We start from the raw sequence: 23,510 nt of genomic DNA, 5'->3' as shown, positions 1-23,510 counted from the left end.
CATGTTGAACAAAGTGATGTTTCTATGCAATGACTTTCTGGGGGACCTGTGTGTATCTGTCCATTGTGTGTAAGCCCTGAGCCCCGTTTTCCTCTGAAGATAGTGAGTGGTAGCAGTCTCCTCACACGATTCACACATCTGGAGCCCAGATGGCCCTCTCAAGGTAATGGATCTTACATATTTACGGTTTACCAACAAGTGTTTGATGTATACTTGGGTGTATTCCACAGCATGTGGACTGCGGTCCCCTGTGTTTTCCAGGAATGCTGTGCTCCATGTAGAGGCTTTACTCTACTCATCACTGCAATTTGTATGCTGCACTGTGGAAACTTGGAGGCCTGTACTGTGTTCCCTGTGACTGGAAATGTGCTCTGAACTTGTCTGTCTCCCTTGCCTGCTCCTGGCCCTTGGTACCAGCTCCCAGGGGTGTCCACAACCACTTGGGACAGAAGGTGAAGGTGGAATTTCAAAGAGAAGCTTGCTTGGATCTTCTGTGCCAAGCTTGGATGAGTTGTGGCCCTAACATAGGCCCTCTCAGATTTGCCAGGAGGAGGCTTTGGCAGCTGCCACAGGTGCCGCAGGGCCTGCCTCCATCTGCTGCCTCCAGTGGTGCAAGCCTGCCAAGGTGTGGCCAGAGTGGCTGGATGGTGTCACAGTCCTCAGATGTCCTTCCTTCCACCACTTTTAAAGAGTCCCAAATAACTCACTTGAAGTGTCTGAAAGGAAAGCAAGTTTTATGAAAATGAATCCTTCCTCAGTTAATTGATCAAATAGGTAAATCCTGACTCTCTCTAGTTTCTTTCCCTGGTCGGAGTAGGGAGCTGGTGGTAGCTGTGGGATTCACTGTGGTGTCCTATCCCAGAGACAAAGAAGATTAAAATGCAGCGTGCAGAGCTGGGCTTGATTCCCAAGTCGCAGTCTGGCTCCCGCTATGGGAGGCGGGACATCTCTCTAGCTGCTCACAGAGAGAGAAGTAGGGAATTGAGGAAGAGTTAGGGGCCAGGGAGATTTACTTGAGTCTAATTTTCCAGGTGAATGAGAAGGGAAGGCTTAGTCCAGGGCTTGGTGCCAATGCATTCCTGGGAGAGGCATGTCATCACCAGCGGCATTGGTCATTATTGTTGTATGTTAGCAATAAGATTCAGCTGGTCAGATTTTTTGGGCTGCCTCGAAGATGCTGACACATTTTCTGTGCTGTGATTGTTCTGAAGGCAGAGGAGCTCTAACCACTGTGAGAACCCAAATAAAAATCAATACCCCCCATCTAAGAGCACCTTTCTGAAACTCATGTTTCTGTAGAAAACACTGCCCCCCTTTCTCCCAAGCTTATTAGTTTTGGATTCCATCTCCTTGTATGTGCTAATCTAGTGTAACATGGAACACATTCAGGGAGCTGGGGGCTCTGTTTACCTTTAAGTGGGAAAGTCATGTCTGACCTGAAATTGGAGGATGCTTTCCAGTGTGAAGGAGTGTGAGGGAACAGACACAGGCACAGTGAGAACAAGGTCACTTTATTGGTATAGAGACTGCAGAGGGATCGGGGGCTTTAGCTGTTTGCAGCTATGGTTTCCTTAATCCAGGCCAAATAGTTGTAGACCTTGGTGTAGACTCCAGGCTTGTTCTTCTGGGCACAGCCATCGCCCCAGGAGACAATTCCTTGGAGCTCTCCGTCGCAGACTGCAGGACCACCAGAGTCCCCCTGGGTGGAAGAAAGGATAAGTTGTATGGACAGATGGAGGAGGAATATAGCTATATTGACTCTGAACCTTAAAGATCCCTTTCCAGCCAGCTCTGTGGCTCCACGTCCTTCTCATGGTGGCCCATTCTCTGTTCTTCCTAAGCAGACAGCATGCAGCCCAAGGGAGCCTTCCTCACTTCTCCATGGGGAGAACTTCAGGGAGCCTCCTTAGCCCCACCACCTTGGGAGTTCCAATCTTTTTCTCAGGTGGGGCCTGGGTATCAGTGGGAGCCTCTGTATGGGAAGGGTTGTTCAAATCACCTGGCAGGAATCCTTGCCTCCCTCAAGGAAGCCTATACAGAATATGTTGCTGGTAATCCTTCCAGGGTAGCAGGCTTCACACTCAGCCTGGGTCAGCACAGGAGCATACAGGCACTGCAGCTCATCTGGGTAGTCAGCTGTGAGAATCAGGAAGAGAACAAAGAAAGTAGAAATGTGGGTCAGCCCAGAGAAGGAGACAATAATCTAGGATGGAACATTGAAGAGGAACACTGCCCCTGGAAAGGACTCCAAAACATAAGTCCTGGCAAGGGGCTCTGGCTTTTCAATCCCAGAATGATCATTGTTGAACCCCTTCCAACATGTAATCACAGCACGTTCTCCATTTGTCCTGTCTCTCGATTTTAGGAGCCAAGTCCTTGAGTCTTTGCATCCTCTGGTGCCCAGTACAGAACCTGTGTGTAATGGCCACTAGAAATGTGTCTTAAGCCCAGAGGCAAGTGGATTTAAGTTAAGGGGCATGGTTCGTTCTGGAAATTGTGAGGATGGAGGGAAGTAGAAGGACAAAGGGAGCCACGCACCACCATAGCTCAAAGTGTTGCCCCAACCAGAGATGAGGCACTCAGTGCAGGGAACTGGAGGGTGGGTGGGCAGAGGGATGATGGACACGTAGTCATTGATGACGGCAGGTGTGGAGAGCTTGATCAGCATGATGTCATTGTCCAGAGTTGTTGGGTTGTATTTGGGGTGGCAGATGATCTTGTCTGCGCTGATGAACTGCTCAGTCCCCTCAAGGACATTGATGTTGTGCTCTCCCAGTATCACCTGGATGCGGCTGATGGGCATGGCAGGCATGGTGAAGATCCTCTCTCACAGCTGGGTTACCCATCCCACCTTCCCCAGGGTTCTCAAGCTCTCTGCTCATGGACAGCTCTGGAGTCATAGGGTGGGGTGTGTGGCCATATCGCAGGGACAGAAGAGGGATGTGGGTCAGTGCAGGTGTGAGACCCAGGATCTTTCTGCTTCAGAGGTTGGTGTTAGTGGGGTGGGGCAGAGTCAAAGGGATCCCAGTGGAGGCTGCTTCTCAGTCCACCTTCACAGCCTCTTTCCCAGAATCTCCACAGTCACTAGCACTGTGGGCACAAGGAGATCCTTGAAGATTTCCCAGTATCCTCCATCCCAGGCCTTTGTTAACTGTGCATAGTGCCTGTTCCTCCCTCCTTTCTTGGCCTGGTGAGCACCATACTTCTGTGTAATCTAATCCAAAGGTAGCCATAGTATTAGAATCTCCTGGGAACTTGTTAGAAACGTAAATTCTTGGTCCTACCCCTGTCTATTGATCAGAACCTTGGGGATGGGACCCAGTGATTTGTGCCTTAACGAGCCTATAGGTTTTTCTGATGCATACTCAGGTTTGAGAGTTCCTGGTGTAGGCAGCAGTTCTGAGTTCTGTCTACACATTCTACAGTTACCAGAGGTAGAGTGTGAAATGCTTACTGATATTCACACCCTCTTCCTGAAAATTTTGAGTTCATTGCCCTGGGATAGGACACAGGCATCAGTATTTTTAAAAACTCTTTCTTAGGTGGCTTTAATGTGTAGCTAACCAGCAAAAGTACTTGCCTGCTTTTCTCACTAGCTCAGTCCACTCCAAGATCATCCCTGCCTGGTTTTATGACCACAACCCTTGCTGTTTCATGGATTTGCCTGGGTGTGGGAGGTTCCTGTCTTGTGTTCACTCTCTGCTCTGGAGAGTCAGCTGCTGCCAACAAGTTTTCTTCTCCACCATCTCTCCCCTCCATCTTACCAAACCTCAGTACTTCCCTGGGCTGAAGCCAAGCTCTCCCAGGCAGCCTGGGTTGGATTTTTGCATTCAGGGGCCCCACACTTACGGCTTGTAGCAGTGACAGGCTGAAATTACCCATTGTTCACAGATGAGGGCGCCACCACAGAAGTGGTAGCCAGAATACAGGAACACCTGGTAGGGGACAGAATTCTCCTTACAGGTGTAGCCCCCAACAATCTTGTCATCATCGTCAATGGGGACAGCAACTGGAGTGGAGACGGGAAGGGAGAAGGCAAGTCAGTAGCATGTTGGGGGTGGTGCTCCCAGCCTGCAGTTGCTTCCTGCGAATTAGAAATCTTTAAGAAGCACAGTGAGGCTACGCAAGGGAGGGAGCACTGCCACCCCGGTGAGCATCACTGGATGTGGTTCCCAAGTCTCTGTGTCTGCAGGGCACATAGCTAGGTATCCAGTGGGGGCTCAGATCTCTCCTGGGGTCACCAGGCTGAGGATGCAAGGAATGTCCTCACAATGCTTCCAGTGGGATAGGAGTTGGGATGGGGTTGTCTCACCCACTGAATGCTTCTCTCTTTCATTCACCACCTGCGTACTCCACCTGGCTGTTTAAGCCCTGGATGGTCAGGATACTTTGGCCAAGCTAAGAAAACCCCCTGGCTGTGTAGACCTGGCCATGACCAGCTTCCCCCTCAGCTCAGATCTGTGTAGTGAAGGCAGAGTTGAGGGCAGCCCCAGGCTCACTTCAGCAGAACAAAGGTAGATGTTATTATTGTCCAAAAGAACAGCAATTCTCAACCTTGGCTGCATGTCTAGAAATGTTAAAAAATCACCTGGGAAGCTTAAAAGCCCAGAACACAGGCAGCACCCCAGACAAATGAAGTGAGAATTTCTAGAGTTGAGTCTCTGGCATGAGTAATTTTTCCACCTCCCCAGGTGCATTCAAGGTTAAGAGCAGCTATAGCGGAGGTATTCTGGTGCTGTGGGAGCCAAGCCTGAAGCCCGCTGCTTTATTTCGTGGGCCAGCCTCACCTGGTCTCCCTTCCCAGCATCTCCAACCACAGCTCGGATATGGATAAATTGCAGTGGTGGGAGTGAAATCAGGGAGAAGGTGAAAGAGGTGAGGCTTAAAGAGAGCCCAGGGAGGATGGGAAGCCCAGATGAAGGAAATAGAATATCAGAGCACAGTCAAAAGAGGAGAAGTAGCAAGAATGGCAGGGCATGTGTCTGCCAGGAAAGGGATGGGTGGGGCCTGAGGCAGGGCATGAAACTCACCAGCAGCTCCCACAAAGGCAAGGATCAGGAGTGGATTCATGGTGGTAGAGTGTGCCTGACTGGTGGTGGAGGACCCATCTTTATACCTCCCGAGGATGGGGAGAGGAGGTGTCTGTGAGGTGAAGGTCACCACTCCTCCCAGGACAAACACACCTGCAGCTTTCCCCTTCCCAGGGTCTTGCATCAGCTCGGCTATGTTTGGCCACTCTGTGGGCTTGTGATTCACAGGTGATAAGGGAACTTGGCTTCTGAGAGCAGAGAGGAAGACTGGCTGTTTCCTGCAAGGATGCTGGGATGGGAAAGACAGGGAAAGATAAGACCCGGATCACACAGCTGGGCTTTCATAGGCCGAGGTGATGAGGGTTAGAGGGAGGGAGAATGGCCTGACTGTTTAGGAATCTTTTTAACTATTGTGGATGTATTTAATGTACTTAAGGAAGGGCAAGTGTTGGTAACAAGCTTGGCTTTTCAGTGTCCTGGAGCCCCCATGAGAGGAGCAAAGTCATATCTAAGGCTCGTTCCTATGAATATGAAGATGCTTCTCTCCAGTCAGCATGTGGCACGGTTAAATCTAAGGCTTTGGGGAATAAGAAATCCAAATTAAGGGGTAAGGAGAAGGGAAATGCAGCATTCCACAGGATTCTGGGCTTCCAGATGGCTCTCCTTCCTACCAAGGATTAAGGATGGGAAGTGTTTCAAAGGAGGGGGCACAGGTTAGGTAGGAGCTTACTCAGTGCATCTGGAGGATGGAAAACCAATGGCGCACTCCTCCCCTTCTTCAATGTGAAGACATTTGTTTCCCTCATGTGCATCTTATCATAGGTTCTTTTTATGCAGCCTCAAGGATGCCCTGGCAAGTGGCACTCAGGGTGATGCAAACTGACCCACTTGCTCAGGGCTGACAGCCTGAACTAGCATGATATGCCCCCGATCAGATGTCAGAGTGTAGACCATGGTAAATATGGGATACGATCTGATCTGAGATTTTAGCACATGGTAAATGGGTCGCATATTGGGTTCAATAACGAAGATGTGGAGGGGTGGGTCTGGAATTTTCTATTTTAGATGCAGTGAGATTATGCTGTGTTCAGTACAAAGTGAATCTTCCCAGATAATATCCTGATTTGTGCCCTACCAATGCTACTGAAATACAGTTGTGTAATTGACTGAGGCATAACCTGGCCAGAGCAGTGTGGAGATGGAGATGTTGTCTGCGCTCAGGTCTAGTGATGTAAAGAAAGGAGGAGCTTCCTTATGAGGAACTCTGAGTTCAGGCTGGTGATGGGTAGGAGTGAGCAGAGTTCAAGTTTGAATTCTTTGAAAGGTAAAAGAAGCAGCAATGTTCTGAAGATGGTGAACAAAATGAGCAAAGCTCAGAAACTTGGTGGTGAAATTGGACATGGCCAGGGGCTAGAGGGAGAAAGCAAATGGAAACCAGAGGGAATTGGAAAAAATGCCAGAGTGGGGCCCAAGGAGTTGAGAGGACACACAGACTACCTTCTGGCCCAATTCCTGGCATGGCTTCCAAGTCAGCTTCCCCACAGCCAGGAGACCTACTGCTTGGAGACACCCTCACCACCCCGTACCTCCTCTAATCACTGTTGGGCTCAAACCTAACACTGCTGTACTTAGATGGTGTATGCTGCCTGACAGCTTTATACGAATTTTTATGTAAGCAAGAGTGGTGCATAGCTCTTCATTTATGCTGAGTTTCACAGTTTAACTTCCCACAAACATGCTAATTGTGATTTGTGCAGAACAAAATTATTTCCATTTGTAGAGGAAGACAATGAGATTCAGAAGGATTCTGTCTTGCCCAAGAATACAGATCTTGGCAGAGCTGACCATAAGGCCAACGGAAGCCATGGAGAGTGCTGTGAAGTATGGGAATTGCTGCAGGTGGCATCTAAAAGGAGATTTATTGAGGATCAAAGCAGAGGTACCCAGAGGACAAACTGTACATCTGATTCCTTCCTGGTGCTTTTTTTCCTGGCAGAAATAGATGATTCAATTCATCTTTCTCCTGACACCTTGTCTCAGAGCCTTACTTTGCCACAGTTCCAGACCCATCCAGGCCATGACTGCCATGTAGATGACACACTTCTCTGCTCACGAATAACTGGTCAAGCCTGACGTATCCAGGTTTTGGGGCATTGATAATATGGGTTTTTCCTGTGTTGTCCCTAAACATGTTTCATTTTGCCCCCTTGTCATGGGGTCTTCGCAGAACTCCTGCCTTGGAGGATAAGGAGAGACTCTTGCTGTAGCAACTGTAGACACCAGTGTGCACTAAACAGGGAGGTGAACCTTAGTAGTAGGTGGAAAATTTTTTGGAAAAGGGGATTTTTGGATCTGTGCTTGTGACTCTGACTCTCTGTCTGAAAGGGAACACCCAAGAATATGAGGATTTTCTGTATCTAGAGCTTGAAGACCAGCCTTCTCCAGTATTTTGCGCTCTTCCTTAAATGATCACACTATAGTCTGAGGTCAGCTTTGTTGAAAAATGAAAATGAATGACCTTATAGACAGCAAAGACAGCTATAGGTGGAGACTGTTACTTCATACCGTAGACTCACATGTGTAGGACAGGTTCAGATCCAGCTGCCCGAGCTCAATTTGGAGGACATGCCATTCTTGCTACTGTTCATTCTGAACTACAGTTTTCTTTGTCTACTTCTCTAAGACATCTTTCTGGCTTGTATTTAGTGCTTAGCACACCAAACCACTGTCCTTCAATTATGATAACACTGAATCATTTTTGTGTGCTTACTATATAGCATGTACCTTACTATACAGTATGTAACTCATACATGTTAAGAATGTGTTTTTCATTTTATCATCACAACCAACTATGGGATTCCCCATTTTACATATGATCAAATGAGCTTTCTGGAGGTGAATGACTCTCCCATTTCCCAGAGCAGCAGCTCCCAGCCAGAGCTGACCCTGCCTTCACCTATGATCTCAGCAAAGCAGCCAGAGCTGGAAAGAACCACAAGAGATGTTTTCAATGACTTTTAGCCACTTTGTCCCCCTTTTTTCTCTCCTTCTCTCCTGCCTTTTTTTCCATCTCCAGGTACAATTCGGGATGTGGATGCCATTCCTACATAAAAACACTTGGGATTCATTCCTGATACCCCAATTCATCCCGATTTCCCCCCTTTTAAAGTCAGATCTCACCTACCTGTTTGGTCAGAGAGAGGTGTGTTTTAAAATCCCTGAGGATGTGGGCAGGGAGTGTGCCCTCAGATGATTATTAGTGAAGTGGATTTAAGCTTATTTTCAGTTTAATAGAATGTTGCTGTGTCTCTGCCTAGGACAGGCAGCCCATTGTGGCCTTGGGTGACGAGGGAAGCCCACAGTGGCCCAGGATTTGTCACCTGTGGCTGCCAGTGTCTGCAGAGCCAGAATTGAGCTAATTCTGTGAAAGGATGAGTGCTGATGGGCAGGTGTATGGTCGGTTGCTATGGGGCTTGTTGATCTCTCAAATTCCAGGTGACAAGATCAATGCATGCTTGACGGGCCCCTTCCCAACAGGCTCTGGTGGCTGCAACCTGGTTCAGGTGTGGAAGATCATACCACTTTACCTTTGATTTTTCTTTGACAAACAACAAAAGACAGATAAAAACAAGCATTCTACCAGTGGGCAGGCAAGGATTCTCTTCTGGAAAAGGGATGTTTGTGGCTCTTCCTCCGTTGGGCTTGAAAGAACTTGGCTGGAGAGTGGCTATTATTAAAATGTCAAAAAAAAAAAAAAAAAAAAAAAAAGGAAGATGCTGGTGAGGCTACAGAGGAAAGGGAATGCTGATACACTGTTGGCCAGAGTGTAAGTTAGTTCATGGAAAAAGTAATGCAGAAAGCAGTTTGGAGATTTCTGAAATAATTTAAAACAGAACTACGATTCCACCCAGCAACTCCTTTACTGGACATTTACCCAAAGGAAAATAATTGTTCTGCGAAAAAGACAGATGTTCTTGCATGTCTGTCACAGCACTATTCACAGTAGCAAAGCCATGGAATCAACCTAGGTGGCCATCAGAGGTAGATTGGATGAAGGAAATGTGGTACATACACCATGGAATACTATACAGCCATGAGAAGAATGAAATCATGTCCTTTGCAGAAACATGGATGGAGCTGGAGACCATAATCCTAAGCAAATTAACATAGGAACAGAAAACCGAGTATCACATTCTCATGTATAAGTGGGAGCTGAGCATTGGGTAAACCTGGATATAAATATGGGAACAGTAGACACTGCAACTACTAGAGGGAAGAGAGAAGGAGGGTGAAAAACTACCTATTGGGTATAAGCTCACTGCCTGAGTGATGAGATCATTTGTGCCCCAAACCTCAGTATTACACAATATACCCATGTAACAAACCTGTACATGTACCCCCTGAATCTAAAATAAAAATTGAAATTATTTTTTTTAAACGGAACCTGCACCAGAAGTGGTAGCTCACACCTGTACCCAGCACTTTGGATTACTTGAGGTCAGGAGTTCAAAACCAGACTGGCCAACATGGTGAAACCCTATCTCTACTAACAACACACACACAAAAAAAATTAGCTGGGAATAGTGGTGTGTGCCTGTAATCCCAGCTGTTTGGGAGGCTGAATCACTTGAACCCGGGAGGTGGAGGTTGTAGTGAGCAGAGATCATGCCACGGCACTCCAGCCTGGATGTAGTTGAGCCAGAAGGAGATGTTTTGTGTGAAGGCTGAGGTGGGGGCTCTTCGGAGCATCAGTGTGAAGGAGGCCCTAAGTCACAGTGGTGGACAGAGTTGCAGCTTTCTGCCTCTTTGCCCTTTTGTCTGGACCCACAGGTGAACAGTACTAGCCTCGATCCCGAGCACACGCTCTGCAGACCTTCAAATCTCATGGTTGAGTGTGAGCAAATGGACTGGGCAAGCTGTGTGGCCTGAGAAAAGGCAACTCCATGGCCTGGATCTCACACAGTATTTTGTCTTGGATTTTGAATAAGCATTTATTTGCTTTACCATGGAACACATTTTGGGAGCTGGGGGCTCTGCTTACCTTTAAGGGGGACTGTCGTGTCTGACCTTAGATTGGAGGATGCTTTCCAGTGTGAAAGAGTGTGAGGGAGCAGGTACAGACACAGACAGTGAGAGCAGGGTCACTTTACTGGTATAGAGACTGCAGAGTGACTGGGGGCTTTAGCTGTTGGCAGCTATGATGTCCTTAATCCAGGCCAAATAGTTGTAGACTTTGGTGTAGACTACAGGCCTGTTCTTCTGGGCACAGCCATCGCCCCAGGAGACAATTCCTTGGAGCTGTCTGTTCCAGACCACAGGGCCACCAGAGTCACCCTGGGGGAAAGAAGGGACAAGTTGTATGGAGAGATGGAGGAAGAATATAGCTACATTTACTCTGAACCTTAAAAGACCCCTTTCCAGCCAGCTCTGTGGCTCCACATCCTTTTCACGGTGGCCCATTCTCTGTTCTTCCTAAGCAGACAGCGTGCAGACCAATGGAGCCTTCCTTACTTCTCCATGGGCTCACTGCAGGGAACCTCCTCAGCCCTGCCACCTTGGGAGTTCAAATCTTTTTCCCAGTTAGGTCTTGGGTATCAGTGGGAGCCTCAGCATGGGAAGGGTTGTTCAAATCATCTGGCAGGAATCCCTGCCTCCCTCAAGGAAGCTCACACAGAATGTGTTACTGGTAATCTCCCCAGGGTAGGAGGCTTCACACTCAGCCTGGGTCAGCACAGGAGCATCCAGGCACTGAACCTCGTCTGGGTAGTCAGCTGTGAGGATCAGGAAGAGATCAAAGAAAGCAGAAATGTGGGTCAGGTCAGAGAAGGAGCCAATAATCTAGGATGGAACATTGAAGAGGAACACTGCCCTGGACAGGACTCCAAAACATAAGTCCTGGCAAGGGACTCTGGCTTTTACTTCCCAAAATGATCATTTTTGAACCCCTTCCAAGACATGTTCATAGGAAGTTCTCCAATTGTCCTGTCTCTTGATTGTCTAAGCAAAATCCTTGAGACTTTGCATGTCTCTGGTGCCCAGTGCAGAGCCTGTGTGTAATGGGCACTAGAAATGTGTCTTAAGCCTGGAGGCTAGAGGTTTTAAGTTAAGGGGCATCGTTTTTTTCTGGAAATTGTGAGGATGGAGGGAAGTAGAAGGGCAAAGGGTCTCACTCACCGCCAGAGCTCAGAGTGTTTCCCCAGCCGGAAATGAGGCACTCGGCGCCAGCAGCTGGAGGGGCAGTGGGCAGAGTGATGTTGGACACGCGGGCATTGATGATGGCAGGTGAGGAGAGCTTGATCAGCATGATGTCATTGTTCCAATCTTCCTGTTGTATTTGGGGTGGTGGATGATCTTGGCTGCATTGATGAACTGCTCTTTCCCCTCCAGGACTTCGATGCTGTGTTCTCCCAGTCTCACCTGGATGTGGCCGATGGGCAGGGCAGGCGTGGTGAAGACCTTCTCTCACAGCTGGGTCACCCTTCCCACTTTCCCCAGGGTACTTAAGCTCCCTCCTCATGGACAGCTCTGGAGCACGTGGTGGGGTGTGTGGCCATATCCCATGGGCAGGAGAGGGACGTGGATCAGTGCATGTGTGAGACCCAGGACCTTTCTGCTTCAGAGGTTGGTGGTAGTTGGGTGGGGAAGAGTCAAAGGGATGCCACCAGAGGCTGCTTCTCAACCTGCCTTCCCAGCCTCTTTCCCACAATCTCCACAGTCACTAGCACTGTGGGCACAAGGAGCTCCTTGAAGATTTCCCAGCATTCTTCACCCCAAGTCTTTGCTAACTGTACACAGTGCCTGTTCCTTCCTCCCTTCTTGGCCTGGTGAGCACCACCATTCTGTGTAATCTAATCCAGGGACAGCCATAGCATTAGCTTCTTCAGGGAACTTGTTAGAAGTGAAATTTCTTGGCCCTTACCACCATCTACTGATCAGAACCTTGGGGATGGGACCCAGTGATTTGTGCCTTAACAAGCCTGCAGGTTCTTCTGATGCATACTCAGGTTTGAGAGTTCTTGGTGTAGGCAGCGGTCTCAGCTCTGTCTATGCACTGTAAAGTTAACAGAGGTAGAAAGTTAAATATTCACTGATATTCACACCCTCTTCCTGAAAATTTTGAGTTAATTGCTATGAGATAGGACACAGGCATCAGTATTTTAAACAAACTCTTTCTTAGGTGGCTTTAATGTGTAGCTAACCAACAAAAGGTACTTGCCTGCTTTTCTCACTAGCTCTGAGCACCCAAGATCATCCCTGCCTGCTTTTATGACCACAACCCTTGCTGTTTCATGGATTTACCTTGGTGTGAGAGGTTCCTGTCTTGTGTTCACTGTCTGCTCTGGAGAATCAGCTGCTGCCAACAAGTTTTCTTCTCCACCACCTCTCTCATCCATCTTACCCAACCTCAGTAGTTCCCTGGGCTGAAGCCAAGCTCTCCCAGGCAGCCTGGCTGGGAGCTTTGCAGTCAGGGGCCCTACACTTACGGCTTGTAGCAGTGAGCTGCCGACACCACCCACTGTTCACTGATGTGGGAGCCACACAGAAATGGTAGCCAGAATTCAGGGACACTTGGTTGGGGGAGAGAATTCTTCTTCCAGGTGTAGTCCCCAACGATCTTGTCATCATTATCAAAGGGGGCAGCAACTGGAGTGGAGACGGGAAGGGAGAAGGCACCTCAGTAGCATGTTAGGGGTCGTGCTCCCGGCCTATGGTTACTTCCTGCTAATTAGAAATCCTTAAGAAGCACAGTGAGGCTAGGAAGGGAGGGAGCGCTGGCACACCTGGTGAGTATCACTGGATGTGGCTCCCAAGTCTCTGTCTGCAGGGCATGTAGCTAGGAACCCTGCAGGGGTTCAGATCTCTCCTGGGGTCACCAGGCTGAAGTCACAATGAATGTCCTCACAATGCTTCCAGTGGGATAGGTGTTGGGATGTGGTTGCCTCACCGACTTAGTGCTTCTCTTTTTTATTCATCACCTGTGTACTTCTCCTGGCTTTTTGAACCCTGGATTGTCAGGAGACTTTGGCTAAACTAGGAAAACCCCCTGGCTGCATAGAGCTGTCCATGCCCAGTTTCCCCTATAGCTCAATTCTGTGTAGCCAGGGCAGAGTTGAGGGCAGCCCCCAGGCTCACTTTGGCAGAACAGGGGTAGATGTTGTTATTGGCCAATAGTACAGCAATTCTTAACCTTGACTGCATGCCCGGAAATATTACAAATCTCCTGGGAAGCTTAAAAACCCAGAACATAGGCCACACCCCAGACAAATGAAGTTAGAATTTCTAGAGCTGAGTCTCTGGCATGAGTAATTTTTTAACCTCCCCAGGTGCATTCGAGGTTTAGAGCAGCTATAGTGGTGCTACTCTGGTGCTGTCGAAGCCAAGCCTGAAGCCTGCTGCTTCATTCCGTGGGCCAGCCCCACATGACCTCTGCAGTAGGCAGAGATTTTAGCACATGTTAAATGGGTCATATATTGGGTTCAGTGATGGAGATTTGGAGGAGTGGGTCTAGAATTTTCTGTCTTAGATGCAGTGAGATTATGTTGGGCTCAGTACAAAGTGAATCTCTGCAGAGAATATCCTGATTTGGGCCTTACCAAGGCTACTAAGACACGGTTGTGTAATTGACTGAGGCACAACGTGGCCAGAGCAGTGTGGAGATGGGGATGCTGTCTCCGCTCAAGTCTAATGATGTAAGGAAAGAAGTAGCTTCCTTATGAGGGTGCTTTCCCTTCTTAGCAACTCAGAGCTCAGGTTGGTGATAGGTAGGAGTGAGCAGAGTTCAAGTTTGAAATCTTTGAATGGTAAAAGAACCAGGGATGTTCTGGAGATAGTGAACAAAATGATAAAAGACCGGAAACTTGGTGGTGAAATTGGATATGGCTGGGGGTAGAGGGAGGAAGCAAATGGAAACTAGAGAGAATTGGAAAAAATGTCAAAGTGGGGCCTGTGGAGTTGAGAGGACACACAGAGTACCTTCGGGTTCAGCTCCTGCCATGGCCGCCGAGCCAGAAAGAACCAAGCTTTCAGTGACTTTCAGCCACTTTGTTGCCCATTTTTTCTCTTCTGCTGCATTTTTCTTTTTTCTTTTCTTTTTTATTTTTTGAGACAGAGTCTCGCTCTGTCTCCCAGGCTGGAGTGCAGTGGCTGGATCTCAGCTCACTGCAAGCTCTGCCTCCCGGGTTCATGCCATTCTCCTGCCTCAGCCTCCTGAGTAGCTGGGACTACAGGCACCCGCCACCTCGCCCGGCTAGTTTTTTGTATTTTTTAGTAGAGACGGGGTTTCACTGTGTTAGCCTGCAGGGGCCTTTGAAAACAGTATGCTGAGAATAGATAGGGCTCAAGGACAGTATCTCCAATTGAACTTTTAATGAACTCCCGTAGGCGCCAAGAAGGCGGGCAGATAAGGAAGAGCATAGAAACAAGGAACTGAGTAGGAGGTTACATGTGGGAATGCATTGCATTCTTTCTGCTGACGTGGGGTTTATGGAGTATAAATAAAGTGAGGCGGAGGCTCTGAGCGCGGCCGCCATGTTCTCTGTGTGTCTTTGTCTTTTGTGTGTTCTTTCATTCTCCACCACCCCCGGCACGGACCCCAACATTAGCCAGGATGGTCTTGATCTCCTGACCTCGTGATCCGCCCGTCTCGGCCTCCCAAAGTGCTGGGATTACAGGCTTGAGCCACTGCGCCCGGCCACTGCTGCATTTTTCTCCATCTCCAGGTACAGTTCGGGATGTGGATGCCTGTTCCCACACAAAAACACTTGGCATTCATTCCTGATACCCCAATTCATCCCGATTTTCCTCCATTTAAAGTCAGACTCACCTACATGTTTGGTCAGAGAGATGTGTGTTTTAAAAATCCCTGAGGAAAGAGGCAGGGACTGTGCCCTCAGATGATTATTGGTGAAGTGGATTTATGCTTAATTTCAGTTTGAGAGAATGTTGCTGTGTCTCTGCCTAGGACAGGCAGTCCATTGTGGCCCTGGGTGACAAGGGAAGTCCACAGAGGCCCAGTGTTTGTCACCTGTGGCTACCAGTGTCTGCAGAGCCAGAATTGAGCTACTCCCTTGAAAGGATGAGCGCTGATGGGCAGTTGTATGCCAAGTTGCTATGGGGCTTGTTGATCTCTCAAATTCCAGGTGACAAGATCAATCCATCCTTCAGGGGCTCCTTCCAGCAGACTCTGGCAGTTACAAACTGGTTCAGGTGTGGAAGATCATACCACTTTACCTTTGGTTTTTCTTTGTAAAACAAATAATGAAAGACAGATGAAAACAAGAATTCTACCACTGGGCAGGCAAGAATTCTCTTCTGGAAAACAGAAATTTGTGACTCTTCCCCACATTGGTCTTGAAAGAGCTTGGCTGCAGAGTGGCTATTATTAAAATGTCAAAAAACAAACAAACAAACAAACAAAAAAAAACAAAAACAGAAGATGCTGGTGAGGCTGCAGAGGAAAGGGAATGCCGATACACTGCTGGCCAGAGTATAAATTAGTTCATGGAAAATTTAAAGCAGAGAGAAGTTTTGAGATTTCTGAAATAATTTAAAACAGAACTACCTTTCAACCCAGCAATTCCTTTACTGTGCATTTACCTAAAGGAAAATAATTGTTCTGCCAAAAAGACAGATGCACTTGCACATCCGTCACAACACTATTCACAGTAGCAAAGCCATGGAATCAACCTAGGTGGCCATCAGCGGTAGACTGGATAAAGGAAATGTGGTACATGTACCCCATGGAATACTATGCAGCCATGAAAAGAATGAAAACATGTCTTTTGCAACAAGATGGATGGAACTGGAGACCATAATCCTAAGCAAATTAACATAGGAATGGAAAAGCAAATATCACGTTCTTGTGTATAAGTGGGAGCTGAGCATTGGGTACACATGGATATAAAGATGGGAAGAGTAGACATTGCAACTACTAGAGGGAAGAGAGAAGGAGGGTGGAAAGAGCTGAAAAACTACCTATTGGGTACTATGCTCACTGCCTGATGATGAGATCATTTGTGCCCCAAACCTCAGTATCACCATAGCATTAGCATCTCCAGGGAACTTGTTAGAAATGTAAATTCTTGGTCCTTACCCCCACCTACTGATCAGAACCTTGGGGATGGGACCCAGTGATTTGTACCTTAACAAGCCTGCAGGTGGCTCTGAGGCATACTCAGGTTTGAGAGTTCTTGGTGTAGGCAACGCTCAGCTCTGTCTGTACACTCTACAGTTACCTGAGGTAGAGTGTTAAATATTCACTGACATTCACAGCCTCTTCCTGCAAATTTTGAGTTAATTGCCCTGGGATAGGACACAGGCATCAGTATTTTTAAAAACTCTTGTCTTAGGTAGTTTTAATATGTAACTATCCAGCAAGAGGTACTAGACTGCTTTTGTCACTAGCTCTGAGCACCCCAAGATCATTCCTGCCTGCTTTTATGACCACAACCCTTTCTGTTTCATGGATTTGCCTGGGTGTGAGAGGTTCCTGTCTCATGTTCACTCTCTGCTCTGGAGAGTCAGCTGCTGCCAACAAGTTTTCTTCTCCACCACCTCTCCCATCAATCTTACCCAACCTCAGTAGTTCCCTGGGCTGAAGCCAAGCTCTCCCAGGCAGCCTGGCTGAGAGCTTTGCAGTCAGGGGCCGCACACTTACGGCTTGTAACAATGAGCTGCTGACACCACCCACTATTTGCTGATGAGGGAACCACCACAGAAGTAGGAGCCATAATTCAGGGACACCTGGTAGGGGAGAGAATTCTCTTCACAGGTGTAGCCCCCAATGATCTTGTCATCATCGTCAAAGGGGACAGCAACTGGAGTGGAGATGGGAAGGGAGAAGGCACCTCAGTAGCATATTAGGGGTGGCACTCCCTGCCTGCAGTTGATTTCTGCTAATTAGAAATCCTTAACAAGCACAGTGAGTCTATGCAAGGGAGGGAGCACTGCCATCCCTGGTGAGCATCACTGGATGTGGCTCCCAAGTCTTGGTGTCTGCAGGGTATGTAGCTAGGTGCCCAGTGGGGGCTCAGATCTTTCCTGGGATCACCAGGCTGAGGTCCTAAGGGATGTCCTCACAATGCTTCCAGTCGGATTGGAGTTGGGATGTGGTTGGTCACCCACCGTGTGCTTCTCTCTTTTATTGATCGCCTGTGCACTTCCTCTGGCAATTTGAGCCCTGGATTATCAGGATACTTTCCCCAAGCTAGGAACACCCCTTGGCTGTGTAGACCTGGCCATGACCAGCTTCCCCCTCAGCTCAGATCTGTGCAGTCAGGGCAGAGGTGATGGCAGCCCCCAGGTTCACTTCGGAAGAACATAGGTAGATGTTGTTATTGGCCAATAGAACAGCAATTCTTAACCTTGGCTGCATGCCTGGAAATGTTAAAAATCACCTAGGAAGCTTAAAAGCTCAGTACACAGGCTGCACCCCAGAAACATGAAGTTAGAACTTCTCCAGGTTAGTCTGTGGCATCAGTAATTTTTCAACCTCCCCAGGTGCATTCGTGGTTAAGAGCAGCTGTAGTGGTGCTATTCTGGTGCTGTCGGAGCCAAGCCTGAAGACTGCTGCTTCATTTCATAGGCCTGTCCCACTTGGTCTCCTAGCTTTACCAACCACAGCACAGATATGGATGAATGACAGTGGTGGGAGTGAAGTCACGGAGAATGTGAAACAGGTGAGGCTTAAAGAGAGCCCAAGGAAGATGAGGAGAGATGCCAGATGGAGGAAATAGAATACCAGAACACAGTCAAAAGAGGAGAGGTAGCAAGAATGGAAGGGCATGTGTCTGCCAGGAAGGATGGTGGGTGGGGCCTGAGGCAGGGCATGAAACTCACCAGTAGCTCCCACAAAGACAAGGATCGGGAGTGGATTCACGATGGTAGAGTGTACCTGGCTGGTGGTGGAGGACCCGTCTTTATACCTCCCGAGGATCGGAAGAGGAGGTGTCTGTGAGGTGAGGGTCACCGTTCCTCCCAGTACAAACACACCTGCAGCTTTCCCCTTCCCGGGGTCTTGCATCAGCTCAGCTATGTTTGGCCACTCTGTGAGTTTGTGATTCACAGGTGATAAGGAAACTTGCCTTCTGAGAGCAGGGAGGGAGACCGGCTGTTTCCTGCAAGGATGCTGGAATGGGAAAGACAGGGGAAGCCAAACCCCGGATCACACAGCTGGGCTTTCTTAGGCCGAGGAGATGAGGGTTAGAAAGAGGGAGAATGGCCTGGCTGTTTAAGAATCCTTTTAAGTATTGGGGATGTATTTAATGTACTTAAGGAAGGGCAAGAGTTGGTAACAAGCTTGCTTTTCAGTGTCCTGAAGCCCCAGTGAGAGGAGCAAAGTCTTATCTAAGGCTCATTCCTGTGAATATGAAGATGCTTCTCTCCAGTCAGTGTGTGGGAAGGTCAAATCCAAGGCTTTGGGGAATGAGAATTCCAACACTAAGGGGTAAGAAGAAGGGAGACTCAGCATTCCATAGGATTCTGGGCTTCCAGATGGCTCTCCTTCCTATCAAGGCTAAAGGATGGGAAGTGTTTCAAAGAAGGAGGGGGCACAGTTTAGGTAGGAGCTTACTCAGTGCACCTGGAGGATGGAAAACCAATGGCGCACTCCTCCCCTTCTTCAATGTGAAGACGTTTGTCTCTCTCATGTGCATCCTGTCATAGGTTCTTTTTCTGCAGCCTCACGGTTGCCCTGGCAACCTGCACTCAGGGTGATGCAAACTGACCCACCTGTTCGTGACTGACAGTCTAAACCAGAATGACATGCCCCCAATCAGATGTCAGAGTTTAGACCATGGTAAACCTGGGTTACGATCTGATCTGAGAATGAGCAGTAGGTAGAGATTTAAGCACATGGTAATTGGGTCACATATTGGGTTCAGTAACGAAGATGTGGAGGGGTGGGTCTAGAATTCTCTATTTTAGATGCAGTGAGATTATGCTGGGCTCAGTACAAAGTGAATCTTCTCAGAGAATACCCTGATTTGGGCCCTACCAAGGCTACTAAGACACAGTTGTGTAATTGACTGAGGCATAACATGACCAGAGCATGTGGAGATGGAGATGCTGTGTGCGCTCAGGTCTAATGATGAAAGGAGGAGCTTCCTTATGAGGGTGCTTTCCCTTCTCAGCAACTCTGAGCTCAGGTTGGTGATGGGCAGGAGTTCAAGTTTGAATTCTTTGAAAGGTAAAGGAAACAGTTATGTTCTGGAGACAGTGAACAAAATGAGAAAAGCTCAGAAATTTGGTGGTGCAATTGGACATGGACAGGGGGCTAGAGGGAGGAAGCAAATGGAAACCAGAGACAATTGGAGAAAATGCCAAAGTGGGGCCCGTGGAGTTCAGAGGATCCACGGAGAACCTTCGGGTTTGGCTCCTAGAATGGCCGCCAAGCCAGCTTCCCCACAGCCAGGAGACCCACTGCTCGGAGACCCCCTCTCCACCTGTACCCCTTCTAATCACTGATGAGCTCATACCTAACACTGCTATCCTTAGATGGTGCATGGTGCCTGACTGCTTTACAAGAGTTTTCATGTAAGCAGCAGTGGTATGTTGCTTTTCATTTATGTTGAGTTTCACAGTTTAACTTCCCACAAGCATGCTAATTGTGATTTGTGCAGAGCAAAATTATTTCCATTTATAGCGGAAGACAATGAGACTCAGAAGGATTCTGTCTTGCCTGAGAATACAGACATTGGCAGAGCTGATCATAAGGCCAACGGAAGCCATGGAGAGCGCTGTGAAGTGTGGGAATTGCTGCAGGTGGCATCTAAAATATTTATTGGGGATCAAGGCAGAGGTCCCCAGAGGACAAACTGTATATCTGATTCCTTCCTGGTGCTTTTCTTCCTGGCAGAAATAGATGATTGAATTCATGTCTCTCCTGACACCTTGTCTCAGAGCCTTACCTTGCCACAGTTCCAGACCCATCCAGGCCATGACCGCCATGTAGATGACACACCTCTCTGCTCGTGAATAACTGGCCAAGCCTGAGGTAACCAGGTTTTGGAGCATTGATAATATGGGCTTTTCCTGTGTTGTCCCTAAACATGTTGTTTCATTTTGTCCCATTGTCATGGGGTCTTCGCAGAACTCCTGCCTTGGAGGATAAGGAGAGACTCTTCCTCTAGCAACTATAGACACCAGTGTGCACTAAACAGGGAGGTGAACCTCGGTAGAAGGTGGAAACAATTTTTGGAAAAGGGGATTTTTGGATCAGTGCTTGTGGCTCTGACTCTGTGTCTGAAAAGTAACACCCAAGAATATGAGGATTTTCTGTATCTAGAGCTTGAATACAAGCCTTCTCCAGTATTTTGTGCTCTTCCTTAAATCATCACAGTATAGTCTGAGGTCATCTTTCTTCAAAAAGGAATGACCTTACAGGCAGAGACATAGCTGTAGGTGTTACAGTATGAGCTGTTACCTCGTTATGTAGATTCAGATGTGTAGGACAGGTTGAGATATAGTTGCCCAGGCTCCATTTGGAGGACATGCCATTCTTGGTACTGTTCATTCTGAACTATGGATTTCTTTGTCTACTTTTCGAAGATACCTTTCCATCTTGTGTTTAGTGCTTAGCACACCAAACCACTGTCTTTCAATTATGATAACAGTGAGTCATTTCTGTGTGCTTACTATATGCCACGTAACTTACTATACAACATGTAACTCATGTAAGTTAAGAATGCTTTTTTCATTTTATCATCACAACCACTTTGGGATTTTACATTTTACAGATGATTGAATGATCATTTTACAGATGATCGAATGAGTTTTCTGGAGCTAAAGTGACGCTTCCATCTCCCAAAGCAGCAGCTCCCAGCCAGAGCCAGCCCTCCCTGCACTCAAGACCTTGGCAAAACAACCAGAGCCGGAAAGAACCACAAGAGAAGCTTTCAATCACTTTGTCCCCCATTTATTTCTCTTCTCTCCTGCATTTTTCTCCATCTCCATGTACAGTTTGGGATGTGGATGCCTGTCCCAACAAAAAACACTTGGGGATTCATTCCTGATACCTCAATTCATCCCGATATTCCCCCATTTAAAGTCAGATCTCACCTACCTGTTTGGTCAGAGAGATGAGTGTTTTCAAATCCCCAAGGACGGAGGCAGGGACTGTGCCCTCAGATGATTATTGGTGAAGTGGATTTATACTTAATTTCAGTTTAAGAGAATGTTGCTGTGTCTCTGCCCAGGACAGGCAGTCCATTGTGGTCCTGGGTGAGGAAGGAAGCCCACAGAGACCCAGGGTTTGTGACGTGTGGCTGCCAGTGTCTGCAGAGCCAGAATTGCGCTAATCCCTTGAAAGGATGGGTGCTGATGGGCAGGTGTATGGCCGGATGCTATGGGGCTTGTTGATCTCTCAAATTCCAGGTGACAAGATCAATGCATCCTTGGGGAGTCCCTTCCCAGCAGGCTCTGGCGGCTACAAACTGGTTCAGGTGTGGAAGATCATACCACTTTACCTTTGGTTTTTCTTTGAAAAACAAACAACAAAAGACAGATGAAAACAAGCATTCTACCAGTGGGCAGGCAAGAATTCTCTTCTGGAAACGGGATGTCTGTGGCTCTTCCCCACATTGGCCTTGAAAGAACTCGGCAGCAGAGTGGCTGTTATTAAAATGTCAAAAACACAGAAGATGCTGCTGAGGCTGCAGAGGAAAGGGAACGCTTATACACTGTTGGCCCGAGTGTAAATTAGTTCATGGAAATATTTATGCAGAAAGCAGTTTGGAGATTTCTGAAATAATTTAAAACAGAACTAATATTCCACCCAGCAATTCCTTTACTGGGCATTTACCCAAAGGAAAATAATTGTTCTGCCAAAAGGACAGATACTCTTGCACGTCCATCACAACACTATACACAGTAGCAAAGCCATGGAATCAACCTAGGTGGCTATCAGTGGCAGACTGGATAAAGGAAATGTGGTACACACACTGTGGAATACTATGCAGCCATGAGAAGAATGAAATCATGTCTTTGCAGCAACATGGATCAACTCAGAGACCATAATCCTCAGGAAATTAACATAGGAATAGAAGACCAAATATCACATTCTCACATATAAGTGGGAACTGAGAATTGTGTACACATGGATATAAAGATGGGAACCGTAGACACTGCAACTACTAGAGGGAAGAGGGAAGGAGGGTGGAAAGGGCTGAAAAACTATCTATTGGGTACTATGCTCACTTCCTGAGCGATGAGATCATTTGTACCCCAAAGCTCAGCATCACACAATATACCCATGTAACAAACCTGCACATATAGCCCCTGAATCTAAAATAAAAGTTGAAATTATTTTTTCAAAAATGGGCCCTGGGCCCAAAGCGACGGCTTACACCTGTAATCCCAGCACTTTGGATCACCTGAGGTCAGGAGTTCAAAACCAGCCTGGTCAACATGGTGAAACCCTGTCTCTACCAAGAATACAAAAAAAAAAAAAAAATTAGTTGGATATGATGGTGGATGCCTGTAATCCCAGGCACTTGGGGGGCTGAGTCACTTGAACCTGGGAGGCAGAGGCTGTAGTGAGGAGAGACCATACCATGGCACTCCAGCCTGGCTGTGTTTGATTCAGAAGGAGATGTTTTGTGTGAAGGCTGAGGTGGGGGCTCTTCAGAGCCTCTGTGGGAAGGAGGGCATAAGCCGTGGTGGTGGACAGAGTTGTAGCTTTCTGCTTCTTTGCCCTATTGTCAGGACCCACAGGTGAACAGTACTAGCCTCCATCCCAACCACACGCTCTGGAGACCTTCACATCTCACGGTTCCATGTGAGCAAATGGACTTGGAAAGCTGTGTGGCCTGAGAACATGCAACCACATGGCCTGCCTCTCACTCAGTATTTTGTCTTGGATTTTGAATAAGCATTTTTTTGCTTGTTAGGTGTTTTTGTTGTTGTTGGTGGTGGTTTATTTTACACTAAACACTTGGAAGAAATCCCATGGTTATCTGTGATTTTCATGCCCTGTTTCTGCTGACAACCCTTCTGAGTGGGGTGACTCACTTTCTTGTGTAAAGAGTCTACGTGGCCCAGGGAGGAGGTGGAAGCAGCTGTCTGGAGGCCATTGGGATCCTTATGTCTGTCTCTTGGCTTCAGGTAACCAGCTGGGCTTTGATAGGAATGATCTGAATGGAGACAGAAAACAGTTGAAACTAACACTCCCCGCCCAGCCCTGTTTCTTTGAAGCGTTTGGTTCTTCCCTTGACTCTTGAGTGATGATGACATTCAGACGTGGCACTGACATTATGGTAAGAAAGGGAAAAAGTGTATGTTTCTTCTCTATCTGTCTACTGTATATATTTCTCCATAAGCCGACAAACTCAAGGCTGTAAGGTGAACTAGTGTCTGTGTTTGGATTCCATAAAAAAAAAATCCATGTTGAACAAAGTAATGTTTTTATGCAGTGACTTTCTGGGTAAACTGTGTGTATCTGTCCATTGTATGTGAGCGCTGAGCCCTGTTTTCCTCTGAAGGTAG

The 23,510-nt window shown here is 47.6% G+C and overlaps 1 protein-coding gene and 1 pseudogene across 4 annotated transcripts; both read right to left on the bottom strand.

Annotated features, from left to right (window-relative positions):
- Positions 1-1,490: 1,490 nt before the first annotated feature.
- On the bottom strand, positions 1,491-5,857 carry LOC106997711 (putative trypsin-6). 3 transcript variants are annotated; one of them, XM_077997585.1, is made up of 5 exons: positions 5,761-5,857; positions 3,850-4,009; positions 2,539-2,792; positions 2,000-2,136; positions 1,491-1,699 (listed from the first exon to the last, which is right to left on the bottom strand). In XM_077997585.1, the coding sequence occupies exons 1-5, from the start codon at positions 5,840-5,842 to the stop codon at positions 1,547-1,549; spliced, it is 786 nt and encodes a 261-aa protein (XP_077853711.1). In that variant the 5' UTR covers positions 5,843-5,857; the 3' UTR covers positions 1,491-1,546. The 3 variants fall into 3 exon arrangements, with proteins under 3 accessions (XP_077853711.1, XP_077853710.1, XP_077853709.1); XM_077997584.1 differs by lacking the exon at positions 5,761-5,857 and adding an exon at positions 5,031-5,232 and having other exon boundaries at positions 3,879-4,009; XM_077997583.1 differs by lacking the exon at positions 5,761-5,857 and adding an exon at positions 5,031-5,085.
- A 4,302-nt stretch (positions 5,858-10,159) lies between these two features.
- On the bottom strand, positions 10,160-17,958 carry LOC106992376 (putative trypsin-6; annotated as a pseudogene). The gene is made up of 8 exons (XR_013415659.1): positions 17,868-17,958; positions 14,858-15,271; positions 14,657-14,771; positions 12,515-12,674; positions 11,950-12,081; positions 11,205-11,447; positions 10,542-10,801; positions 10,160-10,364 (listed from the first exon to the last, which is right to left on the bottom strand). The product of XR_013415659.1 is annotated as a putative trypsin-6 (transcript).
- Between the last annotated feature and the right edge of the window lie 5,552 nt (positions 17,959-23,510).

This window comes from Macaca mulatta, chromosome 3 (assembly GCF_049350105.2).
Source record: "Macaca mulatta isolate MMU2019108-1 chromosome 3, T2T-MMU8v2.0, whole genome shotgun sequence".
Taxonomy (NCBI): Eukaryota; Metazoa; Chordata; class Mammalia; order Primates; family Cercopithecidae; genus Macaca; species Macaca mulatta.
Note: the sequence above shows the minus strand (reverse complement) of the source record. Positions and strands in the feature narration are given on the sequence as shown.